This window comes from Gymnodraco acuticeps, unplaced genomic scaffold (assembly GCF_902827175.1).
Source record: "Gymnodraco acuticeps unplaced genomic scaffold, fGymAcu1.1, whole genome shotgun sequence".
NCBI lineage: Eukaryota > Metazoa > Chordata > Actinopteri > Perciformes > Bathydraconidae > Gymnodraco > Gymnodraco acuticeps.
The window spans coordinates 1,420,418-1,447,081 of record NW_022990646.1 but is presented as its reverse complement, the minus strand read 5'-3'; the positions used below and the strand labels follow the sequence as shown (position 1 = coordinate 1,447,081).

The following is a 26,664-nucleotide window of genomic DNA, read 5'->3' as shown; positions in this document are numbered from 1 at the left end:
GTTAAAGCACTTATTTTAACTGATATTATACATATGTATTATACTCTTATAAGATGTATGTAGATATTTCATCTCCGGCCTTGTCAGGTATTGAACAATCAATGAATAAAGAACACAGAATTATTAAATATAAAACACAGAATTTGTGTGATTATACTAAATGATTTACAAATAAACACCACTGCATATTTACAACTGTTACACATGCTGATGTAACGCAAATGTTTCCAACTTGGGATCAATAAAGTATATCTTATCTTGAGATGATCGATGGCTACTGCCATATTTGCAAAATGTGCCTCTGAACCTTGACAAGTGCATGTTTCAGGCTTATCAATTCAACAACAGGAGGGGTCACAGACATAATACCAGCTGTTAAATAAAGCTCTTCTGACCTTAGCTGGCATGTGGGTATATATATTAATGCTGCCCATTATGGGCACAAGCAATTTTCACCCATTTATTAATTATATGTTTTAAATTTGAGTGTTTCCTATCCCCTAAACCTCCAGGGATGTAAACAGTTTAATACTGGCAACTTCTTATTATGGGAAATACGAAAACGTCTTCTAAAACTACAATTCCCAGTAGAGACGTGCCATAGAGAACATGTTGCGAAACACAATAGCCAGCATGTGTAGTTCTGGGGACGGGGTGGACCCGTTCAAATCCAGTTTTGGACAGTCTGCCGTGGTTCCATCCCATTTCAAGTGCTGTTCGACGCTCGGCGTAACCCTCGGAGCACACTCTCCAATCACAGAGCTTGAGGACTATCACAGGATTTGTCAAGCGAAGCGGAGAGAATACTTACTTCCGGGTGTAATATTCTCTAAAGCAAATTAGCTGCTCCGACCCTTGGTCCTGACGGACTCCAACTTGTGTTTATTAATCAAACAAATAAATAAACACAAGGATAATTATGTGTTATTGTTGAGTAAATGGAGAATTGCACAGGGTAAAATAACGTATCTATGCCACAATTTTAGATGCGGATTTTGTTAAACTAATACGTTTGCGCTGTGGACCAACACTATAAATTGACGGGGAAGGGGGTAGCAATAAAGATAACACTATTAAACAGTTACACAACATAACAGAAATAATATCGATAGCAGCGTCCCTAGCAACCACCTTGGTAACAATTAAAACGTTGTATAGACACAATTTCCTGAAGTAATCTTCATAATAACTAGCAAACTAAAGATCATGTACATCCACTGCACACATAATCTGAAATAACAACTCATATTTCTCGCATCAAATGACATCAAAACGCATTTTAATGGCCAAAGTAACTTTAAAATAGGCATTTTCCACCGAGAATAAAACGAAGTTCGGCCATGTTTTTTTTTCTTCTGCAGGGAGACATTTGAAGATCACGTGACATAGACGCCAGCCATTGGAAAAAAAATGTAGGGATCCTACAATTTCAGAGGCGTTTTTGTAGAAATACTACGTCCTACGTTGTGGAGCAACGTAGTTATTACACGTTTTTTTGTGAGACTGGGTTGGCCGAGCCGCGCTAAAACCATATACTGTATATATAGGCTAAAACCCTGTAGTGGAAATGCACCATATGTTGCATGATCTATATCTTACATTTGAATAAAGTTGAAGGTTTTTCTAGAAGCGGACTTGTTAATTTTGATTGTTATTAAAGTATGCAGAAGTGTCCTGTTTGTATCACCTATCTTTAAAATATATAAAAAACAATCTTGGCACAGATGGCATGTGTAAAACTGTGAAATTACCTTGCACAAAAATATGTTTTACCAATCTGAAAACAGCATTATAACGATAAAAAATATGCATGATGACTCAATATAATTTAACAAATAGTATTATGCAACATTAATAGAACCTATAGCTCTCCGAATATCCCAAACTGAACTCACTACTTGCATATTGTCAATATTGAAGCCCCCAAAGTCATTTCTAACAGCAAGCGTAGTTAAAAAAGTTATTGTGATTTTAAAAAATCAATCGGTATTCAAGTCAAGTCTATATTTTCTAACGTATAAAACAACCTGTATAGTATATTGCAAGTCCTTGTGAGGACTTGCACCATACGAATAGGCCAATGAGAAATACAAGACCAAATGAGCATATATTTAAATGATATATGTTATATTAATTGTACTTTTATTTGTAGGCAAGTGAGTTATAATTTTTGTTTGCAAAATTAGCAACATCTCTTCTTCTCTGCGTGTTTCTCTGTACACTGTGAACTTACACACCAATAACACACAGCTGAATAAGTGACTTGTACACACTTACAACTACAATACACTATCAGATGGGACAGAGACATATTGTGGAACATTAGAGTGTGTTCATCTGTCTGCAGACACACCACATCATGCACAAGAACTAAGCTCCGACACTTCATAAACATGTCTCATACTTAACTTTGTCACTATAAATGAAAACAGTGAGTCCAGGCAGGTTCATCACATCTTCCTCATTCATGGACGTTCGTCAGCCACTGCAAATTGAGGGAAATGTTCATCTTGTTACGACGAATTAATTCCTAAATGTTTGACTTTTTTAATCAACACATTCTCTGTCTGGAGAAGGTTTCCTATGGACACAAACTAACGTGAAGCTCGCTTTACTGCCAGCTGCTGGACGGGAGAGGAACTGTCACTGAGTGGTGTAACACTGACCTCTAGCGGCCGCATATATAGTACATTATATTCTTTATTACGATATATTATGTAAATTGCTTTAAAATATGCTATGATAATTTATATGATCACACTATAGTATAGTATATCACATACATATATTATATTTACAATTATATTTGAGATAGTCGTATTTTATATTTAGTTATATTAAATTATAATTGATTGTATTGTAATCCCAAAAATGATAGTGGGGGATCATGATAGAACAGTTATATTCTAAAAGAGTAATACAATTAAAAAAACAAAATGTTTAATGGCACATGCCTCAATCCACCATATATTTAGCCTTTTTGTTTCTCCAATTGGGTTGTAGGCCTTCAATGTGCAAAGCGATGCATTTCCAGAGTTGGAGGTTTAAGGCTTCTCTGTGTTCAACTTCAGTATGCAATTTACACAAGTGTGATGAAGAAGCCTGAAGCCTCTGATAATTAACTCTTCAGTGAAGGAGACATCTTAAATCCAGCTTTGAACCATTAAAAGTAATCCATTTGCTTATTTTATGTTTTATAATAAAGGGAAGGAGCAGATTAATTTGTATTTAGCTTTTTTTGTGGAAAAAATATTAGACCAAGCGTTTATGTGTGTCTGTCATAAATTAGGTCTAAAATGCCACACATTACAGAAAGCAAAAGGAAATCTAAAAGTGTTACATTCAATATATATTGAAATTCAGGTTTTATTTTTGCACATATAAGAAATGGGGCCAGAAAGTCCTAATACCTTAAAAGGTCATTTTACTTAATATAGCTCACATTATCGTTTTTTTCAGATTTCCCCTCACTTCTGATCTTTGCATCTTGATTTCTCACTTCTGTTTTAAAATAAAACACATTAAAAAGGAAAAGAAACATTCCTTCATCTATTGGTAGAATGTTACCAGAAGACGGCAGTTGTGCTGATATATGATGGTGTCTTTCGCCCCATATTTATATATAGGTTTTACATTTTCAGTCATCCACATCTCCAACTGAAATAATATATTTTTTAAGCAATACAAACCCATGGACAAAGGCTTTTTTTCCTTTCTAAAATGAAAAAAGACTTGCTTTACTTCATAACACTCAGTATTTTTGTTGCTTTAATGTAAAACAGCTTTCGTCAACACACAAAACAACACAATCAATCAAATGTATTACTTTGCATAGACATTTTTTTTTTGAACCACTGATCCTTAAATATGTAAAAGTCCACTATCAATTAGACTATTTACTGGAACATCAAAGTCAGAGCCACTTAGTTATTAAGTGGTGTGAGTGAACAGAACAGAACAAACTCATACACATTGTATATGATCTGCCTTTTTTTCAGCACCAGATGCTAACAACACAATTCCCTCCCTTTGGCTGTGAGCTGCGGGCCAATAAGCCAACATCCCACACTTTCATAACTTACAGCGCCCATTGTACAGGGCAAATTAAACGTGTAACCGGGGTGAAAAGGGTGTTATCTTTAATTAATTATGAATGTTGTTACATCATGCCCGAAAATTAGGATGAACTCAAACAGTCAAACGGTGTTTCCCCCCCCCCAGATCTGGCGCCCTGAGCCTGTGATGAAACGTCTTTCTCTGCCAGCCCTACATGCCAGAGTCACAATCCTCTGCAGAGTCTGCTTCCTGTTTGACGTTCTTCACAGGAAGTGCTACTCCCGTTGCCCCACCTCTTTTTCTGGATGGGCGTGGCTCATAGTCATCATCTTCGGCCATTGCCGACGAATCACATCCACTGCTGAACTGTTCCCCCTGTGATGCTGCTTCACTATAGGACAGGTCACATGACGCCTTTACTGTCACCTGGAAGGTAATAGAGAGTGCATGAGAAATTCAAGTTTACTAACTGTACCAAATCAGAGTGAAGTCACGATTTGTACTCTATATCGTTTTTATAAATGTGTCTCATTGACAGGGAAGTGGACATTTGGAGGTGCTATGGCTCTGAACTGGAAAAAGGGCCCCCCCCCCCAATAAAAATCACAAGACCTTTTGAAAATTGTAACTTGTTTTTAATGTAAAAGAAACCAAACGATTATTACATCAACTAAATTGAACAGTAATTCACATCTCATAACAAAATAAGCTACTTGCATTCGGTGACTTGATTTCAAAAATGAAAACCAGGGAAAGGTTTTGTTTTGCGGTCCATATCTCATCAAAAATGTCTAATGTTAGTAACTATTAAAAGACAAAATGGGAACAATTCTGTTCTAATGTAGTTTGACCATTGTAACTGCTGTGCAGTCCAGACATACTGATAAAATAGGCCTTCTAACTAATTACCTTAAAAAACTCACTAATTAATTAAATTAAACCAGTTCAATACGCATTATTCTTATCATTCTTTATGAGCGCAGTAACGGTAAGGTATCTGATTACTTATTGATTTAGTATTCCATAACTTAATAACAGAGATGGTCAAACTAAAGTGTTAGAGACATGGCAAAAATCCTACAATGAAGCGGGACAGTGAACTATTCACCCGTGAAAGGGCGATCAAGAAAAGAGAGCGAGCGGCCCCGTTGAGGGAGTTTAAAGATGAAAAGACACAGAAAGACAGAAGCACAACAACAACAAGTAGGCTACAGTCGGATAATCCAAAAATCAGCTCCTAACGTCTAACCCTATCGTCTATTCCTTGACCTCTGAGTGAAACGTCACGGGGTTAAGGGATAGTGGATAGGAGAATTCAAAAGGATTTAGGAGAAGAGACCGCGGTGCTTTAGAGAATCCGACTGCACTTTCACTATCCAACGTGTTTATGATGCGCCAGCGGACGTAATTTTGTGCGTCTGCTGCTGCTGTGGGGAAACTAGTTTTCTATTCAGCGGACTACAACATGGATGTTTAATAAGAACGAGGGACTACTGTAAACTCATCTAGAGACTCTGCACCGTGCTCTGATGCTGTTGCTTTATGCTTTATGAACGGGGACAACAGAGAAACATATTCTTCATGACCAAAGTTGGAATTGAAATAAAAAAGGAAAGTGAAACTTATGCTCGTCACCCTCTCCCTCCGGTCCACATTAATACAAATGATCCCAATACGCATGATTGTATGAAAAGATCTTAAAATAAATACAAATGTATTTATTATAAACGTTAGTCCTTACCATCTATCACTGTGTATATCACCATTCAAACATCTTTTAAAAGTTGAACAAACCCCGCACAGCTCAGTAAAGACTGTGAGATGTTGACTTTATTTGATCATTTCAGTAAAAACTAACGTTCATATTTCTCTTTTTGATTATAATACTGATGAACGTTCAAAACAAAGCACTTTGGCAATTTACCACATACGTTTTAAAATGCTTAATAAGCACCGTAACTTTCATGATATAATTTCTCCGTCATAATCGGTTGTTTCCGTGAACGGCCGACTGTTGTGTGACGGCAAATGCTGCGGCTGCAAGGCATTGTGGGGCAGCATTTTCTCCTCTCCTTTCGGTAAGGGAGGTCCAGTGATTCCTAAGCTAAAGGAGGTTATAAAGGAAGTTTGAAAACTCCTTTCCTATCATGTAGAGAATTTGAACGGCACTTATCATGGCTGCCACTGAGGGACTTCCGGGTCATTTCACTCGGTTAGGAAGGTTCCTAAGCTAAATGGACTATTGGACTGCAGCCCTAGACTATATTTAGGTGTTTTTTTGTAAATAACCGACGGTATCAAGAGGAAGTAAAGTCCCCTGGTTTGTCCCTTATAGCCTACCCTAACTGCCATGAGAGAACTCAAGATCAAGTTTCCAAAATCCGACACTGAGGTGGTCTTTAACGCACCGGCAAATGACAGCGCTGACTAAGGCCCAATCCCAAACCAAGCCACACCCTACCCCTACACACTCCCCCTCCGTGACGGAGTGAACTCTGTGGAGTGACACACGAGGCTCCCTCCTGTCAGATGGAGGGAGTAAATACAGCGGCAAGCTTTGGCACAAACTCCCCTCTCTCCGGCAGAAACAGGAAATGCCGTAACTGTATGTAACAACGGTTTCAAATCAGCATCTCTTTGACAACAAATGTAAATTAATAACTCAAATAAAACTCCAAACATCTTTCATTGTGTTACTTTTTTGTAAAGCTCTTTTAGTTTTAAACCTGATGTTTATAAGCTTCTTAGTTTTTGCAACAGTCTGTAAATATACCCAACTTTATAATTTAAAAACAATTGTAGACTAAACACAGGTCTACGATCCTAAGTAAAAAAATATGAGGTTATCATGAGGTTGTTAACATCGCAGTTTATCAGCGGATGTTTGCTGGAACTACTACTAGCGTGTTTCCTGACCGACACACACAGCGTTGAGACCGGTCTCTAGTCAGCACCGCTGCAGACTCGTTGTTTGAGGGCTTGATAGCCCACTCCCCCTCCACACCGCTCCACACTCGTTGGTTTGGAACAGCACTTAATGTGGCGGACCCTCCGCGCGAACGCCCAAACGGAGGGGTAGTGTGTAGGGGGCGGTTTGGGATTGGGCCAAAGTGTGTTTCCCGCAGCGAGACGCTACAATACTAATTGTGGGCCACAACAGAAAAAATAAAAACAAACTCTCGCTCTCTCCAGACGGGCAGGTCAGCCAAAAAGGCCAAACGGGCCGTTGCCCGGGCAACATTAGCCCGTACACGTCCCTGCTCATTGATGTCCCTAAACTTTGTGTGATACTTATTAACTAAGGCATTTCTTTAAAGACTCTATATCTAGGAATTCAAAATGTCTAACAACACTCAAGCACCGTAACACATTTTTGCAAAATAAAATCAACCCACTTTCTGACACTGATAATGTAGGGGGAGAATCAATATCAAACAATTACCAATCAAATTGAAAGCAATGGAATCCTCAAAATCTGCATTTCTAGGCTGAATACACCAAAGTAAGGTGTTGTTTTTTCTTGGAATAAATATGATACAACTGGTGCGGTGGTCTTTTAAAATGAAAGTATACATTTCACATGTATTGCTGCAAAGGGGTATTAGTGAGTTGGCGGTGTCTTAAATCCTCTTCGCTCTGTAACCTTAAATACAGAGGGCGACAACTTTGCTTCCCTTCGAGGCATCAACACCGTTTATCTAGGATGTGTATGCTTTCATTTGAGAGAATTTCAAGGGCCATTTGATTGTGACATTGTGATTTCACCACTTATTGTGCATTTGAGTATGTTAAAGGAGACATGTCATGGCCATTTCCACTGATCATAATTCCATTGTTGAAGTCTACTAGAATAGATTTATATTGTGCAATTTTCCAAACTCACATTGGTTTCTCATACAGCATCTCTGTAAACTACGTGTATTCACTGAATTCCACTCTCTGCCTTTAACGGCTCGTTGTAGCTCCAATAGCTCAAGCCCCCACCCTCCCTGTGAGCCCAGTGTGCTCTGATTGGTCGGGACGTTGTGAATCGCGCTGAGCTCCGTGGAGGTGTGGTTTCCTTGTTTAGCGATACACAGCGAAACACAGCCAAACTCATCCTGAGCACACACAAAGCCACAGCCGAAGTAAAAACAATAAGTGTGGCTTGGTAAGAAAAGGGTGTATAGGTTGACAAACGCTGTGAGAATGGGTCTGCAGAGAGAATTTCGCCGCGATCCCAAATGTCTGTTATCAGCCAGCAGCCAGGGAGGAGAAATCAGCAGAGCTGCCTGCACTGTGTGTGTGTGTGAGGAAGTCTGTGGATTGGTTAATTTGGACCAATCAGCCTGGTCACAGCTCTGGGCGTGGCTACTGGGTATCCCCACGTAGCGATACCCAGGAAGTAAACAATGAAAAATGAGAAATCTCCAACGAGGCGTTTTGGGGAGGTATTTTCTGTGTTAGAGTTTTACTCGCTACAGGGTGTACTTTGAGGGTTTTTGACTCTGCAGACCGTTTACATGCATAAAAACCTTCATAACACACAAGGGGACGGGTAATAACCGGAAAAGCATGACATGTCTCCTTTAAGTGTTATAGCTGTGCTGGACACCTCAAATTAGGTTTGCAATGAAATCCAAAATACATTAAAAGATGTTAAATCTCTACCTTACCTTATTGGATGGACGCCCTCCAACAAACCTCTCCTGACCATTGCTAGTATGGCCTGAGCCTCCGTTAGCATTGCTATGCTCACTGAGGGGCCAGTAGTATGCGTGTCCATCGGCACAACTCCACACGGCGACAGGAACGCTGCTGCCGTGGGAACCGGGTTCTGTTGTCAGCGCTGTACCGTGGGAGGTGAGCTGCTGCAGGCTGGGGAGGAGGCTGCAGATGGTGCCGTGGCTGTGAGCCCAGCGGACCAGTTTACACAGACCAACAGAGGAGGTCTGAACCGGGTCAGAGGAGGTCTGAACTGGGTCAGAGGAGGTCTGAACTGGGTCAGACGTGATGCGACCTGTAGAGGAGAGAGGGAAAGGGTCAAGTACTGGTGACTGCTATACCATTATAGGGATGGGTATTGTTAAGGTTTTAACGGTACTACTACTTTTACCGATACCACTAATCGATCAGGTCCTTTAACAGTACTCTTATCAATTCTTTTGAAGAAGATAAAAAGGTAAATTAACTAAACAAATTGTAAATAATGTGAACTTACAGAACTGTAAAAAACAAACAAAAAACAAGCATTTACTGCAAAAATACAGTGGCCTACAGAGCAACACAGGTGGGGCATACAAGTATGCGCCAAAAGGCCTAACGGTTATTCTGGAGGATATACATACCTGACGTGGAAACGTTACTCGTGGATGGGGCTACAGCGCTACTAGAAAGACAATCGAAAACGGTGCATTTCTCCCACTGAATGTGGTGCACTTTTGCTAAATGTTTAGACAAATTGCTCGTGTTACCGCCCTTACATGCAAAATTCTTATTGCACATTTGGCAACGAGCATTGTCCAGATCGAGTCGGGTAAAGTTTAACCACACCTTGGAGCGCTTAGTTCTCTCCATTCTCTCCGCCATCTCCGCTGTGTGTGTGTGTTGCATGCATGTAGCAGCTAAGTGTGTGTAGATTGCCCCGCCCCCTCGCACACAGACAGGGTAGAGAGATCTCTCGCCTGGATTGGAAAGATCGAAAATACATCATAGACGCATTTGGTAGTCTTATTGCATTTTAGCAACGGTATTGGCGAAACTAAAACGATACAAAGAGCGATAAAGTCAGAGCTTAACGATACCACGGTCTTTAATAATTCCGCCCCGGGGCTGGTGGAACATTACGGGAAATAATTCACCGGGATATACAGTGTGTTGCACCACGGACCAGTTAGTGGGTGGTACCATGTTCCGGTTGTTGTTGTTGTTGTTGTTGTTGTTGTTGTTGTTAGCATTCTCAGCTTCACGGTAGCATGTAGCCTACATTATTTTGTCTGTAACCTAATGGAAAATAAAGTGTGGCATTCCATACTTAACACACCGCCTCCGACTCCCATTAATCGGCTCTACATTACATAACTTTAACTGATAACGCATTGCAACGCTATAATGAACAATAATCAATAGTCATAGCCCTAGGGGTGAACATTTGAATGGGGAAATGTATTGTATTGAAGAGTTAAACGATTTTGATATTGACTGAAGCCATATTAGTTCTTGCTATTTAACACGTTTTAGATGTGTTTAGAAGGAATATATTTCAGCAGATTTGTATTACCCAGATTCCACCTTTTCTGTAGAATGACTCAACGACGCAATGTAGGCGGAAGCTGTTAGAACCGAGCTTTACAATAGATAGGGACACAACGCTTTCAAGGAAAGAACAGAGCGTTAGCAAAAACGTACCATCCTGCACGGCCTCCAGCACCTTCGTTGCCGAGTCCAGGCCTCCCTCCCTCCCTCTCAACGTTGACCGGTCTATGACTATGGCTGTATATGGCGTCCATCCGGTCAAACCACTTCCACGTTGTCCTACTGGAACCACTCCGGCCGTTGTGGTCCTTGATGGCTCTATAACTACGCTTCATTTTTTTTAGTTTCTCTCCACACTGCGGGAAAGTCCTCGTGAAGCCGTGTACGGCCAACAGTGTAGAGACCTCCCGGTAAACTTTCTCGTTATGCCATATGCCGTCGAGCTCCCGCTGTATTTTTTCATCCGCAACGAGTTTGAGTAACGTCTGTACCTCGTCCAACGACCACAACTTGGGTTTTTTAGCTGACATTTTTTTGTGGATTTGTTGAAATAAAAAATACTTTGTTGAAATTAGAAATACCTAACGTTAGCTCGTCTGTTTTAAAAATGGCGCTGCTTATGCGACGCTTGGGGAGTGTCTTGCGCAAGAATTGTGACGATTCTCTCTGATCAATCAGCGGTCGGCAGTGTTTTACGTCACTAGCCAAGCATATTTTAAACTCGCTTGGAACCTCGACTGAGCTGGTTCTACAAAAAGTACCAGTGAGCCGGTACCCCTAGTGGAAAAGCAAAAAAGTTCGAGCCCAGCCGCGCTAAAACCCTGTAGTGGAAATGCACCGACCATATGTTGCATCTATATCTTACATTTGAATGATGACGTTGAAGGTTTTTCTAGAAGTGGACTTGTTAATTTAGATTGTTATTAAAGTCTGCAGAAGTTTCCTGTTTGTATCACCTATCTTTAAAATATAAAAAAAACAATCTTGGCACAGATGGCACGTGTAAAACTGTGAAATTACCAGGCACAAAAATGTTTTACCAGTCCGAAAACAGCATTATAACTATAAAAAATATGCTTAATGACTCAATATAATTTAACAAATAATATATGCAACATTAATAGAACCTATATTTCTCCAAATGTCCCAAACTTAACTCACTACTTGCATATTGTCAATATTGAAGCCCCCAAAGTCATTTATAACAGCAAGCTTAGTTATAAAAGTTATTGTGATTCAAAAAAATCAATCAGTATTCAAGTCAAGTCTATATTTTCTAATGTATAAAACAACCTGTATAGTATATTGCAAGTCATTGTGAGTTAGCACCATAGACAATAGGCCAATGAAAAATACATTGTGCATACAAAAGACCAAATGAGCATATATTTAAATGATATATTGTGGTGACACGTTATAATTCACCATTGATATTATTGTGTTGCAACCCGGACCCGTTAGTGAGGGTGCCGGGGTTTGATGTCATTCCTGCTTGCTTGTCATGCAGAGCAGTTCATGTTCTAACCTCTTAGAGATTAATGGATAATAAAGTGTGGAAGTCCATTCTTAATACACCGCCTCCCTTTCATCGGCACTACACTGGTGACCCTGACGTTTTCGAGAAAGTTTCCGAAGACTCAATTAACATGGCTGATCGCAATGTTTTTGTAAAGCTGCCGGAGATTTGGGAGCATGCCGCCGCTGCGTGGTTCGCACACGTGGAGGCACACTTTGCCTGCCGACAAGTCTGTGATGGGGATTTGAAATATTTCCACGTGGTAGCAGCGATGGGAAGCTCCACGTCATCCAGGTTGGTGGGATTTATCGCAGACCCCCCACATCATGGCAAATATGAGGCGATTAAGGCCCTTCTCCTTAAGACATTTAGCTTATCTGCTAAGGAGAGGGCCCGCCAGATTCTTGACATTCAAGGCCTAGGGGACAGCAAGCCATCTCAGCTGATGGAGAAAATGCTGAATCTGCTAGGGGGGGAAGACCCTCGGGTTTTGTTCATGGAGATGTTCCTGCGCCTTCCCGGGTTCAGACGGCGCTAGCCAACACGTCCATTACGGAGCCCCGTGCATTGGCTGAAGAGGCCGACCGTTTTTTATTGGCTACCCAGCAGCCCGGTGCAGAGGCGCTAGCTGTGACACTCAGCGCCCCCTCAACAGTTAAGAAGGTTTGGGGAAGGCTGGACGCGACAGTAACAAGCCGGCGTGGAGACACAGGAGAGTGTTTTTACCACGCGCGGTTCGGCGCCAGCGCAAAGAAGTGTGTCGCTCCCTGCAGCTACAAGCCTCCGGGAAATGGAGGAGCCAGCGCTCGGTAGTGGCCCTGAGCGTTGGCGGCACGAGCAGGCTTCTCTTCGTCAGCGACAGAGTCTCAGGAAGCTTGTTTCTGTGTGACACGGGAGCTCAACGGAGTGTAGTTCCTGCTTCGAGGGAAGACGTCGCTCTTGGGGGACATGGACCGCGGTTGACGACGGCTAATGGCGGCCCCATTCGCACGTACGGCGTGAGGCATATGTGTTTGTGTATTGGAGGACAGCCGTTCAACTGGGATTTTGTGACGGTAGACATTTATTTTCCCCTCCTCGGGGCAGACTTTTTATGTGCTCACGGACTCCTGGTGGACGTTACAAATAAACGCTCCGTTGACGCCTTGACGTTTTCCTCCCTCGTGTGTACACTTGGCAAGGCAGCGTATGTCGGGCTCGCTGTCGGGAGCGGACATTTTTCTCAGGCTGTTGGCTGAATTTCCAGACCTGACGCTACCCACCTTCTCCGCGCTCACCACCAAGCATGGGGTGGAGCACCACGTCACCACCGAGTCTACGCCAGGGCCCGGCGGTTGAACCCTTCTAAGCTTGCAGTAGCGAGGGCGGAGTTTTCAACCATGGAACGCATGGGTATCGTCCGCCGTTCTGACAGTCCTTGGGCCTCTCCTCTACACGTCGTTCCCAAGCCGAACGGCGGTTGGCGCCCTTGCGGGGATTACCGCCGCCTCAACGATGCCACGACACCTGACCGCTACCCGGTGCCGCACATTCAAGACTTTTCAGCACATCTGGCCGGTACGTTGGTGTTTTCGAAAGTGGACCTGGTGCGTGGTTACCACCAGGTGCCCATGCATCCCCTGGACGTCTCTAAGACAGCAGTGATAACGCCGTTTGGACTTTTCGAGTTCCTGCGGATGTCTTTTCGGCTCAAGAACGCCGCCCAAACGTTCCAGCGCCTGGTGGATTCGGTGCTGCGGGACCTGCCGTTCATGTTCGTTTACCTGGACGACATACTCGTCGCCAGCGCTTCGGTAGAAGAGCACCTGTCACACCTACGAGCCCTTTTCACGAGGCTCAGTCAACACGGGTTGATAATCAATCCTGCAAAGTGCCAGTTCAGGGTTTTTGACATTGATTTCCTCGGACACCGCGTCACCAAGGGCGGTGCAGCATCCCTGCCGGCGAAGGTTGAGGCTGTTGCGGCGTTTCCTCGCCCACTCACAGCCCGGTCGCGCCGTGAGTTCCTGGGGATGGTGACTTTCTACCACTGTTTCATCGCCCGGGCCGCCCACATTATGCGGCCGCTGTATGAGGCTTTGAAAGGTACAACCCCCATCCAGGCGATCGACTGGACGGCGGAAGCTGAGTCTGCTTTTACGGAGGTCAAGACCGCGTTGGCTCAGGCGGCTCTGTTGGCGCACCCATCATCCACGGCTCCCATCTCCATTACCACAGACGCATCGGACTACGCCGTTGGTGCGGTGCACGAGCAGTGGGTGGAGAGCGCTTGGCAGCCGCTCGCCTTTTTCAGCTGACGCCCAGGGAACGCATGTACAGCACTTTTGACCGGGAGCTCCTTGGACTCTGGGTGGCCGTGCGGCACTTCCGTTTTTTCCTGGAAGGCCGGGAGTTTACGGCGTTTGTCGACCACAAACCGCTCACGTTCGCCATGTCAAAAGTGGCTGAGCCTTGGTCTGCATGTCAGCAGCGGCAGCTGTCTTACATCTCAGAGTTCACCACAGACATTAAACACGTGGCTGGCAAATCGAACTTGGTCGCAGATTGCCTCTCCAGGGTCGTCATCAGGGCCGTCCAGTTGGGCCTGGATTATACCCGCATGGTGACGGACCAGGTCACAGACCCCGGCGTTCAGGCCCTGAAGGAGGACAGCTTGGGGCTGTGCTTGGAGGATGTGGTTTTTGGTGACACAGGCGTTACTCTCCTGTGCGACGTCTCCACAGGCCTGCCAGTTGGATGCGCTCCGCACGACCTGTCTCACCCCGGCGGTAAACCTTTGGTGCGCTTGGTGGCCGCGAAGTTCGTTTTCCCAGTTTCTCTTCTATGCTTATTGAACGGCAACAACTTCAATGTCACAGTGCCACCTAGTGGACTGGTGAACTAACATGCAATGATATGACCTTACAACAACTATGAACTTACACACCAATAACACACAGCTGGATAAGTGACTTGTACAAACTTACAACTATAATACACTATCAGATGGGCAGAGACATATTGTGGAACATTAGAGTGTGTTCATCTGTCTTCAGCCAAACCACATTCATCATGCACAAGAACTAAGCTCCGACACTTCATAAACAAGTCTCATACTTAACTTTGTCACTATAAATGAAAACAGTGAGTCCAAGCAGGTTCATCACATCTTCCTCATTCATGGACGTTCGTCAGCCACTGCAAACTGAGGGAAATGTTCATCTTGTTACGACGAATTAATTCCTAAATGTTTGACTACATATCATAAATATAAAATCAGACGTAGAGCTTTTTTAATCAACACATTGTCTGTCTGGAGAAGCTTTTCTATGGACACACACTAACGTGAAGCTCGTTTTACTGTCACCTGCTGGACGGGAGAGGAACTGTCACTGAATGGTGTAACACTGACCTCTAGCGGCCGTATATATATATTACATTATATTCTTTATTACGATATATTATGATAAATTGCATTACATTATATTAAAATATGCTATGATATATGGTCACACTATATTATAGTATATCATATAAATATATATATTATATTTACAATGATATTTGAGATAATAGTATTTTATATTTAATTATATTACATTATAATTGATTGTATTGTTATCCCAAAAATGATAGTGGGGGATCATGATAGAACAGTTCTATTCTAAAAGAGTAATACTACGGAGCCCGAGCCCCCCTGGTGACATTGGTGAGAAAAATATTAATACGTGGCCAGGTATTAATAATGCGTGGCCACGAGTTAATAATGTGGGGCCACGAATTAGTTATTATGTTCCCACGCATTAGTAATTCGTGGGAACACAATAATTATTACGCAATAACTAAATCCAGATAGTCTATAGAAACTGATGACTGAGTGATATATAATATAATAGACTGTATATATAAAGGTGACAACACTAGCTAAACCAGGGTTGCCAACTTTGGGTACCTGGCTGGAGTGAGATTTTGATATCATGCGTTTAATTACACATATGCACACTAAATGACTGCTATCGTGTCAGTAGCGGGACCTTAGCATATATATAGGATATACAATATATACAAATACACCATATTGGACACAGACTATAAAGGGCACAAAGTTTCATTCACTAATGAAAGTCAAACACATGTTTGTTTCCACTGTTTTATTGTGTGCCTGCGCGATAAGCAAATAATTGACTTATCGTATGATAAATAAAAATGAACCTGATACATTTCCATGTACATGAGGATGTGACTAGCAGTTTGAAAGGATGTAGCCTACTTGAATATATTATCATTATGTCAGTGGTCTAAAATGGTCATACAACGGTGCCGACAATATTATCGTTTATCGCAATAATTTCCGGGAAAATGTATCCAACAAAAATTAATTACCGTGAGAGGCCTATACATGAAACACAAACACAAACAAATCTACAGACTTACTCCAAACTGCCAAATATATTCATTAACACACTCTTTTTTTATCATTTCTACTGGATCTTAGATCTTCGCAATACGATATTGGCAGATTCGGATTTCACGGATCATGAACAAAACGTTATTCAGACACAAATTACGTCTCCTAAGTACCGTGGTAAGGTTGACAACGAACTACAATCACATGTTGATAAAAAAGCCAATATGAGCCGTCCTCGCTCCGAGCTGGACACATTACATTGGTCTCTATTTGCAGCCGGAGAAGAAACGAGTGCTCAGGGACCGTCTGCAAAGTGCAACTCCGAAAAAAGAGAATATAATAATATTCAATCACTTCACTATTCTACAGTATATTACTACCAAACTCATTACACACATAAATAGTATTCTGTTGTTCATACTACATCAGAGAGTTTGGAAGAATATGGTTTGGAAGAATTTTGGTGAATATTTATACTGTATATTAGTAACGTTATTGAAGATGATGCCATATTTATTGAAGATTTTACACTATAAATATTCACCAAAATTATTCAAAAGCACATTCTTCCAAACGCTCTGCTGTAGTATGAGCAACATGAGACTATTGATGGGTGTAGTGAGTTTGGTAGAAATATACTGTATAATAGTGAAGTGATTGAATATTATTGTATTCTCTTTTTTCGGAGTTGCACTTTGTAGACGGTCCCTGAGCACTAATTTCTTCTCCGGCTGCAGATAGTACAGTGGCCGGTGGCCCTGAAATGCAAGACACAACAGCATTTCACAAAACGCCACAGCATTTCACAAAACGTCGCAGCATTTCACAAAACGCCACAGCATTTCACAAAACGCCACAGCATTTCACAAAACGCCGCAGCATTTCACAAAACGCTACAGCATTTCAGAAAACACTACAGCATTTCACAAAACGCCACAGCATTTCAGAAAACACAACAGCATTTCACAAAACACTACAGCATTTCACAAAACGCCACAGCATTTCACAAAACACTACAGCATTTCAGAACACGCCACAGCATTTCAGAAAACACCACAGCATTTCACATTGGACGGAAAGGGTATTCCTTAGGGAGAACACTTCTTGTTTGTGATTGGACAGAGCCAGCCATAGAAGCACTGCTGTGATTGGTTGTTTTTGCTGCCAGTCAAGAAATGACGCTTTGTGATTGGCCCAACACATCAGCCGTTAGCTGTTAGCACACACTCAGAGCTCACAGCTCCTCATATCTGTTCAGAAACTGGACATATACAAGTTAAACATATACAAAACACAGACTGTCTATGTCATGGCAAATACAGTCGCTGCTTTATTTATGTCTCTATGACGTTGTTGTGAGTGTGGACGGAGCCGCTACAGGTTAGTTTAGCCTGATCGATCCGATTCCGATAGGATTTACATGGAGATACGGCCCGCCCCCTCTCCAGCGTCTTGTTTGAATGACAGGAGTAAACACAGAATTAATGCTTTATTAATTCCTGGTTTTTAAGGGGCTTATCTCCATGTAAATACTATGGTAGACCACCCAATATTCGCATCGCGGCTGTCAGCTGTGTTTGCTCCTGTCATTCAAACGAGAGGGGGCGGGGCGTATCTCCATGTAAATCCTATGGGAGATACCAACTACAACTAAATGAACATATTTGACCGTGATTTAATTGTAATACACGTTTCAAAGTGATGCCGAAGTAACTACATACTGATAACGGTTAGTAAAAACCATGAATTAACGCTTTGACAAGTCTGCAGATAAGACGGCAGGTGAAAAGCTTTTAAAATGCGTGTTTTCTGAATGGAATCGGACCCATCAGGCTAAACTAACCTGTTGCTGCTCCGTCCACACTCACAACAACGTCATACAGACATAAATAAAGCACCGACAGTATTCGCCATGACATAGACAATCTGTGGTTTGTACATGTTTAACTTTTGTCCACGTTTCTGAACAGATATGAGGAGCTGTGAGCTCTGAGTGTGTGCTAACGGCTGATGTGTTGGGGCATATTTCGCTGTCGGGTGTTGACCAATCACGAAGCGTCATTTCTTGACTGGCAGCAAAAACAACCAATCACAGCAGTGCTTCTCTGGCTGGCTCTGTCCAATCACAAACAAGAAGTGTTCTCCCTAAAGGAATACCCTTTCCGTCCAATGTGAAATGCTGTGGTGTTTTCTGAAATGCTGTGGCGTTTTCTGAAATGCTGTAGTGTTTTCTGAAATGCTGTGGTGTCTTGCACTTCAGGGCCATCGTAAGATAGAGACCAATGTAATGTCTCCAGTTTGGAGGACAGCACGTATTGGCTTTTTTTGATCAAAATGTGATTGTAGTTCGTTGTCAACCTTACCACGGTACTTAGGAGACGTCATTTGTGTCTGAACAACGTTTTGTTCATGAGTTATTGATCCGTGAAATCTGAATCTGCCAATATCGTTCCAACTTTACTCGACTTGTTGTCACTCAGTCAGTTTCTATATAGACTATCTGGATTTAGTTATTGCGTAATAATGATTGTGTTCCCACAAATTACTAATGCGTGGGAACATAATAACTAATTCGTGGCCACGCATTATTAATATACGTGGCCACGTATTAATATTTTTCTCACCAATGTCACCAGGGGGGCTCCGTATAATACAATTTAACAATATCAATTTTTTTTTTTAATGGCACTTGCCTGAAAAAAACAACGTTATGGTAATATGTTTGTAGTAGATACTGTAGATTTGAGCTAAATTAAATATGGGTACCCCTCAATCCACCATATATTTAGCTTTTTAGTTTCTTCAATTGGGTTGTAGGCCTTCAATGTGCAAAGGGATGCATTTCCAGAGTTTGAGGTTTAAGGCTTCTCTGTGTTCAACTTCAGTATGCAATTTACACAAGTGTGATTTCATTTAATTTCAAACCTTTATTTATGCAGGTGAATCCCATTGAGATAATTGATCTATTTTTCAAGGGTGACCTGCTGCAAGTAGGTTCCACATGAATACATATAAACAGAAAACAACAGAAAAACAAAAAGGACATCATACAGCATATTTACAGCGACTATAGTTTACATAGCTATAGTAACATTTACAGGTTCCAACCGTTTCCGATTGGATAGCATCTATCCGTGCTATACAAACATTTGGTGGAACCAAATTGCTCAGTTTCCATTCCTTTTGCAGACTGTTCCAAGTTAGTGGAGCTGCGCATCTAAAAGCTTTCTTCCCTAAGTCAGTCCTAGCACTTGGCACATTTAATGAAACCACATCATGAGATCTCAATGCAATAGCTACTTTCAATTCACCGAGAGATCAGAGAGCAGATGTAAGAAAGTAGTTTATCCAACATGGCTTTGTAGATGAACATGTACCAGTGACTGAGCCTCAGTACAGTAAGTGAAGGCAAGCCTGCTCTGGCATACAGGGTACAGTGATGAGTTAATACTTTACAGTTAGTTACAAATCTCAGTGCACTGTGATAGGCGGCATCTAACTTGATTAGGTAATGGGCAGGTGCATTCATATCAAATCACCATAGTCCAGCACAGGTAAAAAGGTCACAGAGACTAGCATTTTCCTGGCCTCAAGTGAGAAACAGGACTTGTTTCTGAAAAAAAAACCTATCTTCACCCTCAACTTTCTAAGCAGATTATTGAACTGAAGTTTAAAAGAGAGACAATCATCAAGCCATATACCAAGGTATTTATAACAGGCATCCACTTCAAGTACTTGTCCTATAGTAACAATATCCAAAGTGGTCTCCGGTGTCTTTTGAAAAAAGCACTACTTTAGTTTTATCAACATTTAAAATAAGCTTAAGCTCCGCTGGATAATATTAAAAACAGCCTGTAATTTAACAACAGCCTCCTTAAAGGAGGGACCTGCACAATACATCACGGTATTGTCCGCATACAAATGTAAAGTTGCTCCATCCACATTTTGACCTAAACTGTTGATGTAGATGGAGAATAAAAGTGGACCTAAAACAGAACCTTGTGGTACACCATTTGTAATGTTTAACCACTTAGAGAGGTAGTTCACAAACCACCCTACTGCATGGATAGATATGCCAATACTGGCCAGCCTCTGCTTCAGGATATGATGATCGACGATATCGAACGCTTTGGAAAGATCAATAAACAGAGCTGCACAACTCTGCTTTTTGTCTAAGATACCCACAATATAATTTACCACTTTCATTGTTGCAGTGATGGTGCTGTGTTGCTTTCTGAAACCTGACTGTTTACATAGGATGTCATTTGTACATAAAAACACCGTTACCTGTTCACTCACTAGGCGTTCAGAACCTTGGCCAGAACTGGCAATTTAGAGAGGAGTCTATAATTATTTAATAAGGTGGCCGCCCCTCCTTTTAGTAAAGGCAGGACATAAGCTGACTTCCATACTTTTGGAATTGTGTTTGTGCTGAGAGAGAGGTTAAAAAGAGAAGTAAGAGGTGGTGCAATAAAATCTGCAGCTATCTTTAATGAAAGGATGAAAAAAGCCTGAAGCCTCTGATAATGAACTCTTTAGTGAAGTCAAATCCAGCTTTGAACCTTTAAAAGTAATCCATTTGCTTATTCATATTTTATAATAAAGGGAAGGAGCAGATTCATTTGTATTTATCCTTTTTTGTGGAACAAATAATTAGACAGAGTGTTTAGGTCTAAAATGCCACACATTACAGAAAGCAAAGGAAATCTAAAATCTAAAAGTGTTACATTCAATATATATTGAAATTCAGGTTTTATTTTTGCACATATAAGAAATGGGGCCAGAAAGTCCCAATACCGTAAAGGTAATTGTACTTAATATAGCTCACATTATCGTTTTTTTCAGATTTCCCCTCACTTCTGATCTTTGCATCTTGATTTCTCACTTCTGTATTAAAATAAAACACATTAAAAAGGAAAATAAACATTCCTTCGTCTATGGGTAGAATGTTACCAGAAGACGGCAGTTGTGCTGATATATGATGGTGTCTTTAGCCCCATATTTATATATAGGTTTTACATTTTCAGTCATCCACTATTTATAAGCAATACAAACCCATGGAGAAAGGCTTTTTTTCTTTTCTAAAATGAAAAAAGACTTGCTTTACTTCATAATACTCAGTATTTTTGGTGCTTTAATGTAAAACAGCTTTCGGCAACACACAAAACAACACAATCAATACAATGTATTACTTTGCATAGTACTATTAGACTATTTACTGGAACATCAAAGTAAGAGCCACTTGGTTATTATGCCAGAGTCACAATCCTCTGCAGAGTCTGCTTCCTGTTTGACCTTCTTCACAGGAAGTGCAACTCCCGTTGCCCCACCTCTTTTTCTGGATGGGTGTGGCTCATAGTCATCATCTTCAGCCGTTGCCGACGAATCACATCCGCTGCTGAACTGTTGCCCCTGTGATGCTGCTTCACTATAGGACAGGTCACATGACTCCTTTACTGTCACCTGGAAGGTAATAGAGAGTGCATGAGAAATTCAAGTTTACTAACTGTACCAAATCAGAGTGAAGTCATGATTTGTACTCTATATCGTTTTTATAAATGTGTCTCATTGATGTCCCTAAACTTTGTGTAGTGTGATACTTATTATAACTAAGGCATTTATTTAAATGCTCTATATTTAGGAATTTAAAATGTGCAACATGCAAAAGGACACTTTGGTAGCTAGCCACTCAAGCACCGTAACACATTTTTGCTAAATAAAATCAACCCACTTTCTGACACTGATAATGTAGGGGAAGAGAATCAATATCAAACAATTACCAATCAAATTGAGAGCAATGGAATCCTCAACATCTGCATTTCAAGGCTGAATACACTAAAGCAGTGGTTCTCAAAGTGGGGGGCACAGAGGCATGACAGGGGGGGCATGAGAGACCAGGAGGAAAAATGGTTATTTAAAAAAATAAAATTCATATTCTGAAAAATTATTGATTCGAAAATAATATGATAGAGTACAGTACTATCACGTCTGGGTCTCTGTGTTTCATTAAAGCTCGGCTCTGTGCGTGTAGAACGAGCCATTTTGTGTGCGTGAGCGAGAGAAAGAGCGCACCGGTACCGGAGATCGTTGATGTTAGCTTCTGGTGCTAGCGAGCTACGCTAACGGATATAAGGAGTTTTTTCAACAACAAAGTGGAGGAGAGTCCTCTCCTGTCAGACTGAGAGACTCAGTGAGCTAAAGGACTCTCTCAGTGTTATCTCAGTGGGTCTCAAACGTTTTGGTCACCATTAATGTAAACAATTATTTCCGAGGAACACGTTTATATGATCATTATAGTTATAAAAAAAATAAGAGAATAAATTAAAAACAAGTATGAAATACTATATGACATTAAAAAATGAATAAAGTTTAAAAGGGGAGTGATTTGTAAAATATCCATAAAGAAATAGTAAATCTGTTTACAGTTCTGTTTCATATGGGTGTTGAGATGTATCCATAGATCTCTTCATTTTGCTCTCAAAGTGCACCAGATTGATGCTTTTAACTTCGATATTTAAAAATCTTGCCGGGGGAGCTTGCCCCCACATACCACCTATAAAAATAGCACTTTACCCCTGCTTACACCTATATGCCGTGAGCTGATTATCGAGCCTTCATTGTAACAGTCGTGGGTACACTGTGTATATGCGTGGGGAGTGTTGCAGTAGAAAATTCCACTGTAGCGCCCGGTACATTAATGGGAAACCCTAAATGTTTGAGCACCCTCTATGAAACGTCAAGCTACCCCACAGCACCCCCAAAATAAATCTCTGGCGCCGCCACTGAGCCCGACTTTTTCTTCTTCTCCAAAGACAGAAAAAGTTTGAGAACCACTGCACTAAAGTAAGGTGTTATTTTTTCTTGGAATAAATATGATACAACTGGTGCGGTGGTCTTTTAAAATGAAAGTATACATTTCACATGTATTGCTGCAAAGGGGTATTAGTGAGTTGGCGGTGTCTTAAATCCTCTTCGCTCTGTAACCTTAAATACAGACAATACAATACAACTTTGCTTCCCTTCGAGGCATCAACACCGTTTATCTAGGATGTGTATGCTTTCATTTGAGAGAATTTCAAGGGCCATTTGATTGTGACATTGTGATTTCACCACTTATTGTGCATTTGAGTATGTTAAGTGTTATAGCTGTGCTGGACACCTCAAATTAGGTTTGCAATGAAATGCAAAATACAGTCAAAGATGTTAAATCTCTACCTTACCTTATTGGATGGACGCCCTCCAACAAACCTCTCCTGACCATTGCTAGTATGGCCTGAGCCTCCGTTAGCATTGCTATGCTCACTGATGTATGCGTGTCCATCGGCACAACTCCACACGGCGACAGGGACGCTGCTGCCGTGGGAACCGGGTTCTGTTGTCAGCGCTGTACCGTGGGAGGTGAGCTGCTGCAGGCTGGGGAGGAGGCTGCAGAAGGTGCCGTGGCTGTGAGCCCAGCGGACCAGTTTACACAGACCAACAGAGGAGGTTGGAACCGGGTCAGAGGAGGTCTGAACTGGGTCAGACGTGATGTGACCTGTAGAGAGAGGGAAAGGGTCAAGTACTGGTGACTGCTATACCGTTATATATAGGGATGGGTATTGTTAAGGTTTTAACGGTACTACTACTTTTACCGATACCCAGTCGCGGCGCCAGAGTATTTTTGTTGGGTATTCTATGGTAGGGCTAACCCATACAGTGGTGGGGCTCAAGTCAGTATTTGCAATGTAATTACATACACGCTATATCGCCCCCCTTGACAGTGAAACGCCATGCGTGAGGTTTAGATTATTTCCCGGTCTCAATCCGAATTGAACTGTATGAAATAAAAAGGTCGACCTGGAGCCAATCCTGCAATTTCCCCACAGGTGAAAGAGTTGACATGCTGAAAACCCAACCCCTGAAGGGGGGTCTGGGGGTATTCTTCCCCAGGAACTTTTTTGAAATACTAACATAAAATACACATTCTGGTACTCTCTTGAGAAGAAAAATAAATAAATCTATTACTACACGACATATTTAAAAAAAAAAATGAATGCCATTTTATTTTTTTGTTACTTTGTTCTGAAAGCTGAACCTGCTGCTCCTCACAGAGAGAAGAGGGAAGGCTGCCACGTCGGCTGCCCAGTCCCCCTAGCACCTCGCCAAGAGTGCGCAGGAAGGCTAGGTTGAAGGTCTCTGCTTGAGCAGCCTCCTCCCTTCTCAAGACGGCCTCCTCCCTTCTCAAGGCCGCATCCAACTTCCATCTCCGCTCAGCAGACGCTTTGGCCCAGTCCAAGTGCCGTTCCTGCTGGGCCATGTGCTGTTCATGGTGCCGTTCCTGCTGGGTCCGATCCTCTCCTCCTCGTTTCCTCTTGCCTGGGTGACAATAAGATAATAATTAGCAATAAGAAAAAAACACAGGACAGGTACAGGTCACACAAGGATATAAGAATAACATGTATAAACAGAACAACAGTATGGATGAACTAAATAAAGTTCTGGCTCTAGATGTTTACAATGATTGTGAAAGTGAATTACATTATGTCCAGCCTGTTGATAATGAATATAAATATATGTATATGATAGGATGTCACACACAACTGTACTAGCTGCTTAATAGCTAAGACTTTACTTGTAACAGAGCATTTCCACACAGTGGTATAGCTTATTTTAATTACTGACGATGGATGATCCAAGGTTTAAAAAAACAAAACACAATTCCAGTCGTTTTGCCATTTATATTTCTTACCTAGAACCACACGCTGCGGTGACGTGATGGCACTCCGCGTTGGTGGTTGAGTTGGTGTCGGTTCTTCGGCTGGTGTCTGTGGTCGAGTTGGGGAATGTTCCTCCTCACTAGTCCCAATGTAATCATCTAGAACAGCGAAATGACTTGTTAATTCCACAAACTACTGCAGCACAATACTAAATAGCAACAACAACTATAGAAAAGAAAAACTGAACGTAAACAATGGCACATGTGGTGTTAGCAAACAATAGCTCTAGCTAAGGCTATCTGCCTAGGCTAGCTATGCAGCTCTTCGGGGTTCCATCAAAGCATGGGTTTGTCGAACATTAATGTAAGGATAAAATAGACTTCTTTGTTAGAAGTGAGCGTACCTTGCAGGGACTCCAGTAAAGCCGTTGCAGAGTCCAGGCCTTCCTCCCTCCCAACGTTGGCCGGTCTATGGCCGTAAATCTGGTCCAACAAGTCGAACCACTTCCAGTGTTTCCTACCCCGCACCACTCGTGTTGTTGTTGTCCTTTACTTGGCGATATTCACTCTTCATCTTTTTCAGTTTTTCCCTACACTGCAGGAAAGTCCTCGAAAATCCGCGTTCGGACATCTGTGCAGAGACATCCTGGAACACTTTCAAATTTCGAGTTGTTCCGTCGAGCTCCCGCTGGATTTTATCATCCCCAATGAGATGTAGGAACGTCGTCACCTCCTCGGTCGACCACGGTATGCTTTTCTTTGACGTTGCCATTTTTGTAGCTCCTCCGTTTACAAAAATGCTGTGTATAAAAATGCTGCAAGCTTGCTTCTAGATATATATGCGACGCTAGGGATGATCTCGCGCGCGATCTTGTGACGATTATCTCTGACCAATCAGCAGTCGAGAGTGTTGACGTCACTAGTTCAGCCCTGGTCCTGGCCTGAAGGAAAAAGTACCCGCTAGTCGGTGCTACGCTATATGAGGCGCCTTCACACCGCAGTACTTTTCCCACTTTAGTTCCGATATAGTTCCGAAATGTGTTCACACCAAAAAGAGCCGGAACTAAAATTAGTTCATGAGAACCTTTTCACCCCCTTTTCCGTCCTGCTAGAGAGCAGGGACTTTCGTGGGAGAAAAAGGTTCCTATGTCTGATTGGCTGTGCGGATTGCAAACCACGCCCCGTAAAACTCCCAAAAAGTTTTCTGAAGCCGCCATTTTATTATCCTCGCATTAGCATTATTAGCATTAGCCCAGCGCAGAAACGCAGAGAGACTAATTTATGGCAACACAAAATAAAACATGGGAGCGGTGGAGATGAGGAGGTGTCGGCGTTCTTGCGATTTACTCGGAAGGCTTCAGCTTCTACCGAAGTCAGTCCCCAACTCCGGGGACTTCCGGCCGGGGACTTTGGGCGGCAGTATCATGGATGTATAATAAGAACAAGGGCAGTATACGCCGTGAAGTTGTTTGCGGCCTGCCAGTAAACCCAAAGCAGAAGAAGAAGAAGTGACGTCAGCGGCTTCATTTGCCTAATCCTCCCCCATAGGCCATAAGGTGAACCCTGTTATCGTTTCATCCCGCTCCACAGAAGTGGAACTACACAATCTTTAGTTCATCAAAAAGAACGAGTCATGCTTATCCACCAAAAAAAGTTCGTCGCTAAAATTCCTGTCAATTCTTCTAGGCACGTAATTATTGGCTGAACTAGTCCCTTCAAAGCGTAATAATATCTTGGTCAAAAGTAGTGCCACGGTCCGTCACGTGATCGTGCTAC

At 42.0% G+C, this 26,664-nt stretch overlaps 1 protein-coding gene across 5 annotated transcripts; it reads right to left on the bottom strand.

The window, feature by feature from the left end:
• Positions 1-1,475: 1,475 nt before the first annotated feature.
• LOC117554798 (uncharacterized protein KIAA1958) lies at positions 1,476-25,973 on the bottom strand. Of its 5 annotated transcripts, none has more exons than XM_034229320.1 (5): positions 25,293-25,973; positions 24,922-25,047; positions 24,249-24,548; positions 23,414-23,727; positions 3,737-4,482 (listed from the first exon to the last, which is right to left on the bottom strand). In XM_034229320.1, exons 3-5 carry the CDS (start codon positions 24,487-24,489, stop codon positions 4,267-4,269), a joined length of 771 nt encoding a protein of 256 aa, XP_034085211.1. In that variant the 5' UTR covers positions 24,490-24,548; positions 24,922-25,047; positions 25,293-25,973; the 3' UTR covers positions 3,737-4,266. The 5 variants fall into 5 exon arrangements, with proteins under 5 accessions (XP_034085213.1, XP_034085211.1, XP_034085209.1 ...); XM_034229323.1 differs by lacking the exon at positions 3,737-4,482 and adding an exon at positions 21,296-21,656 and having other exon boundaries at positions 24,282-24,548; positions 25,293-25,972; XM_034229319.1 differs by lacking the exon at positions 3,737-4,482 and adding an exon at positions 21,296-21,656 and having other exon boundaries at positions 25,293-25,966.
• Between the last annotated feature and the right edge of the window lie 691 nt (positions 25,974-26,664).

Coding starts and splice junctions, on each gene's coding strand:
- LOC117554798 (XM_034229318.1), bottom strand. CDS start 9,648: ATGCAACACACACACACAGCGGAGATGGCGGAGAGAATGGAGAGAACT. Junction 9,056..9,383: donor GAGTAACGTTTCCACGTCAG/GTATGTATATCC, acceptor TCTCCTCTACAG/GTCGCATCACGTCTGACCCA. Junction 4,483..8,711: donor GAGGGCGTCCATCCAATAAG/GTAAGGTAGAGA, acceptor ATTACCTTCCAG/GTGACAGTAAAGGCGTCATG.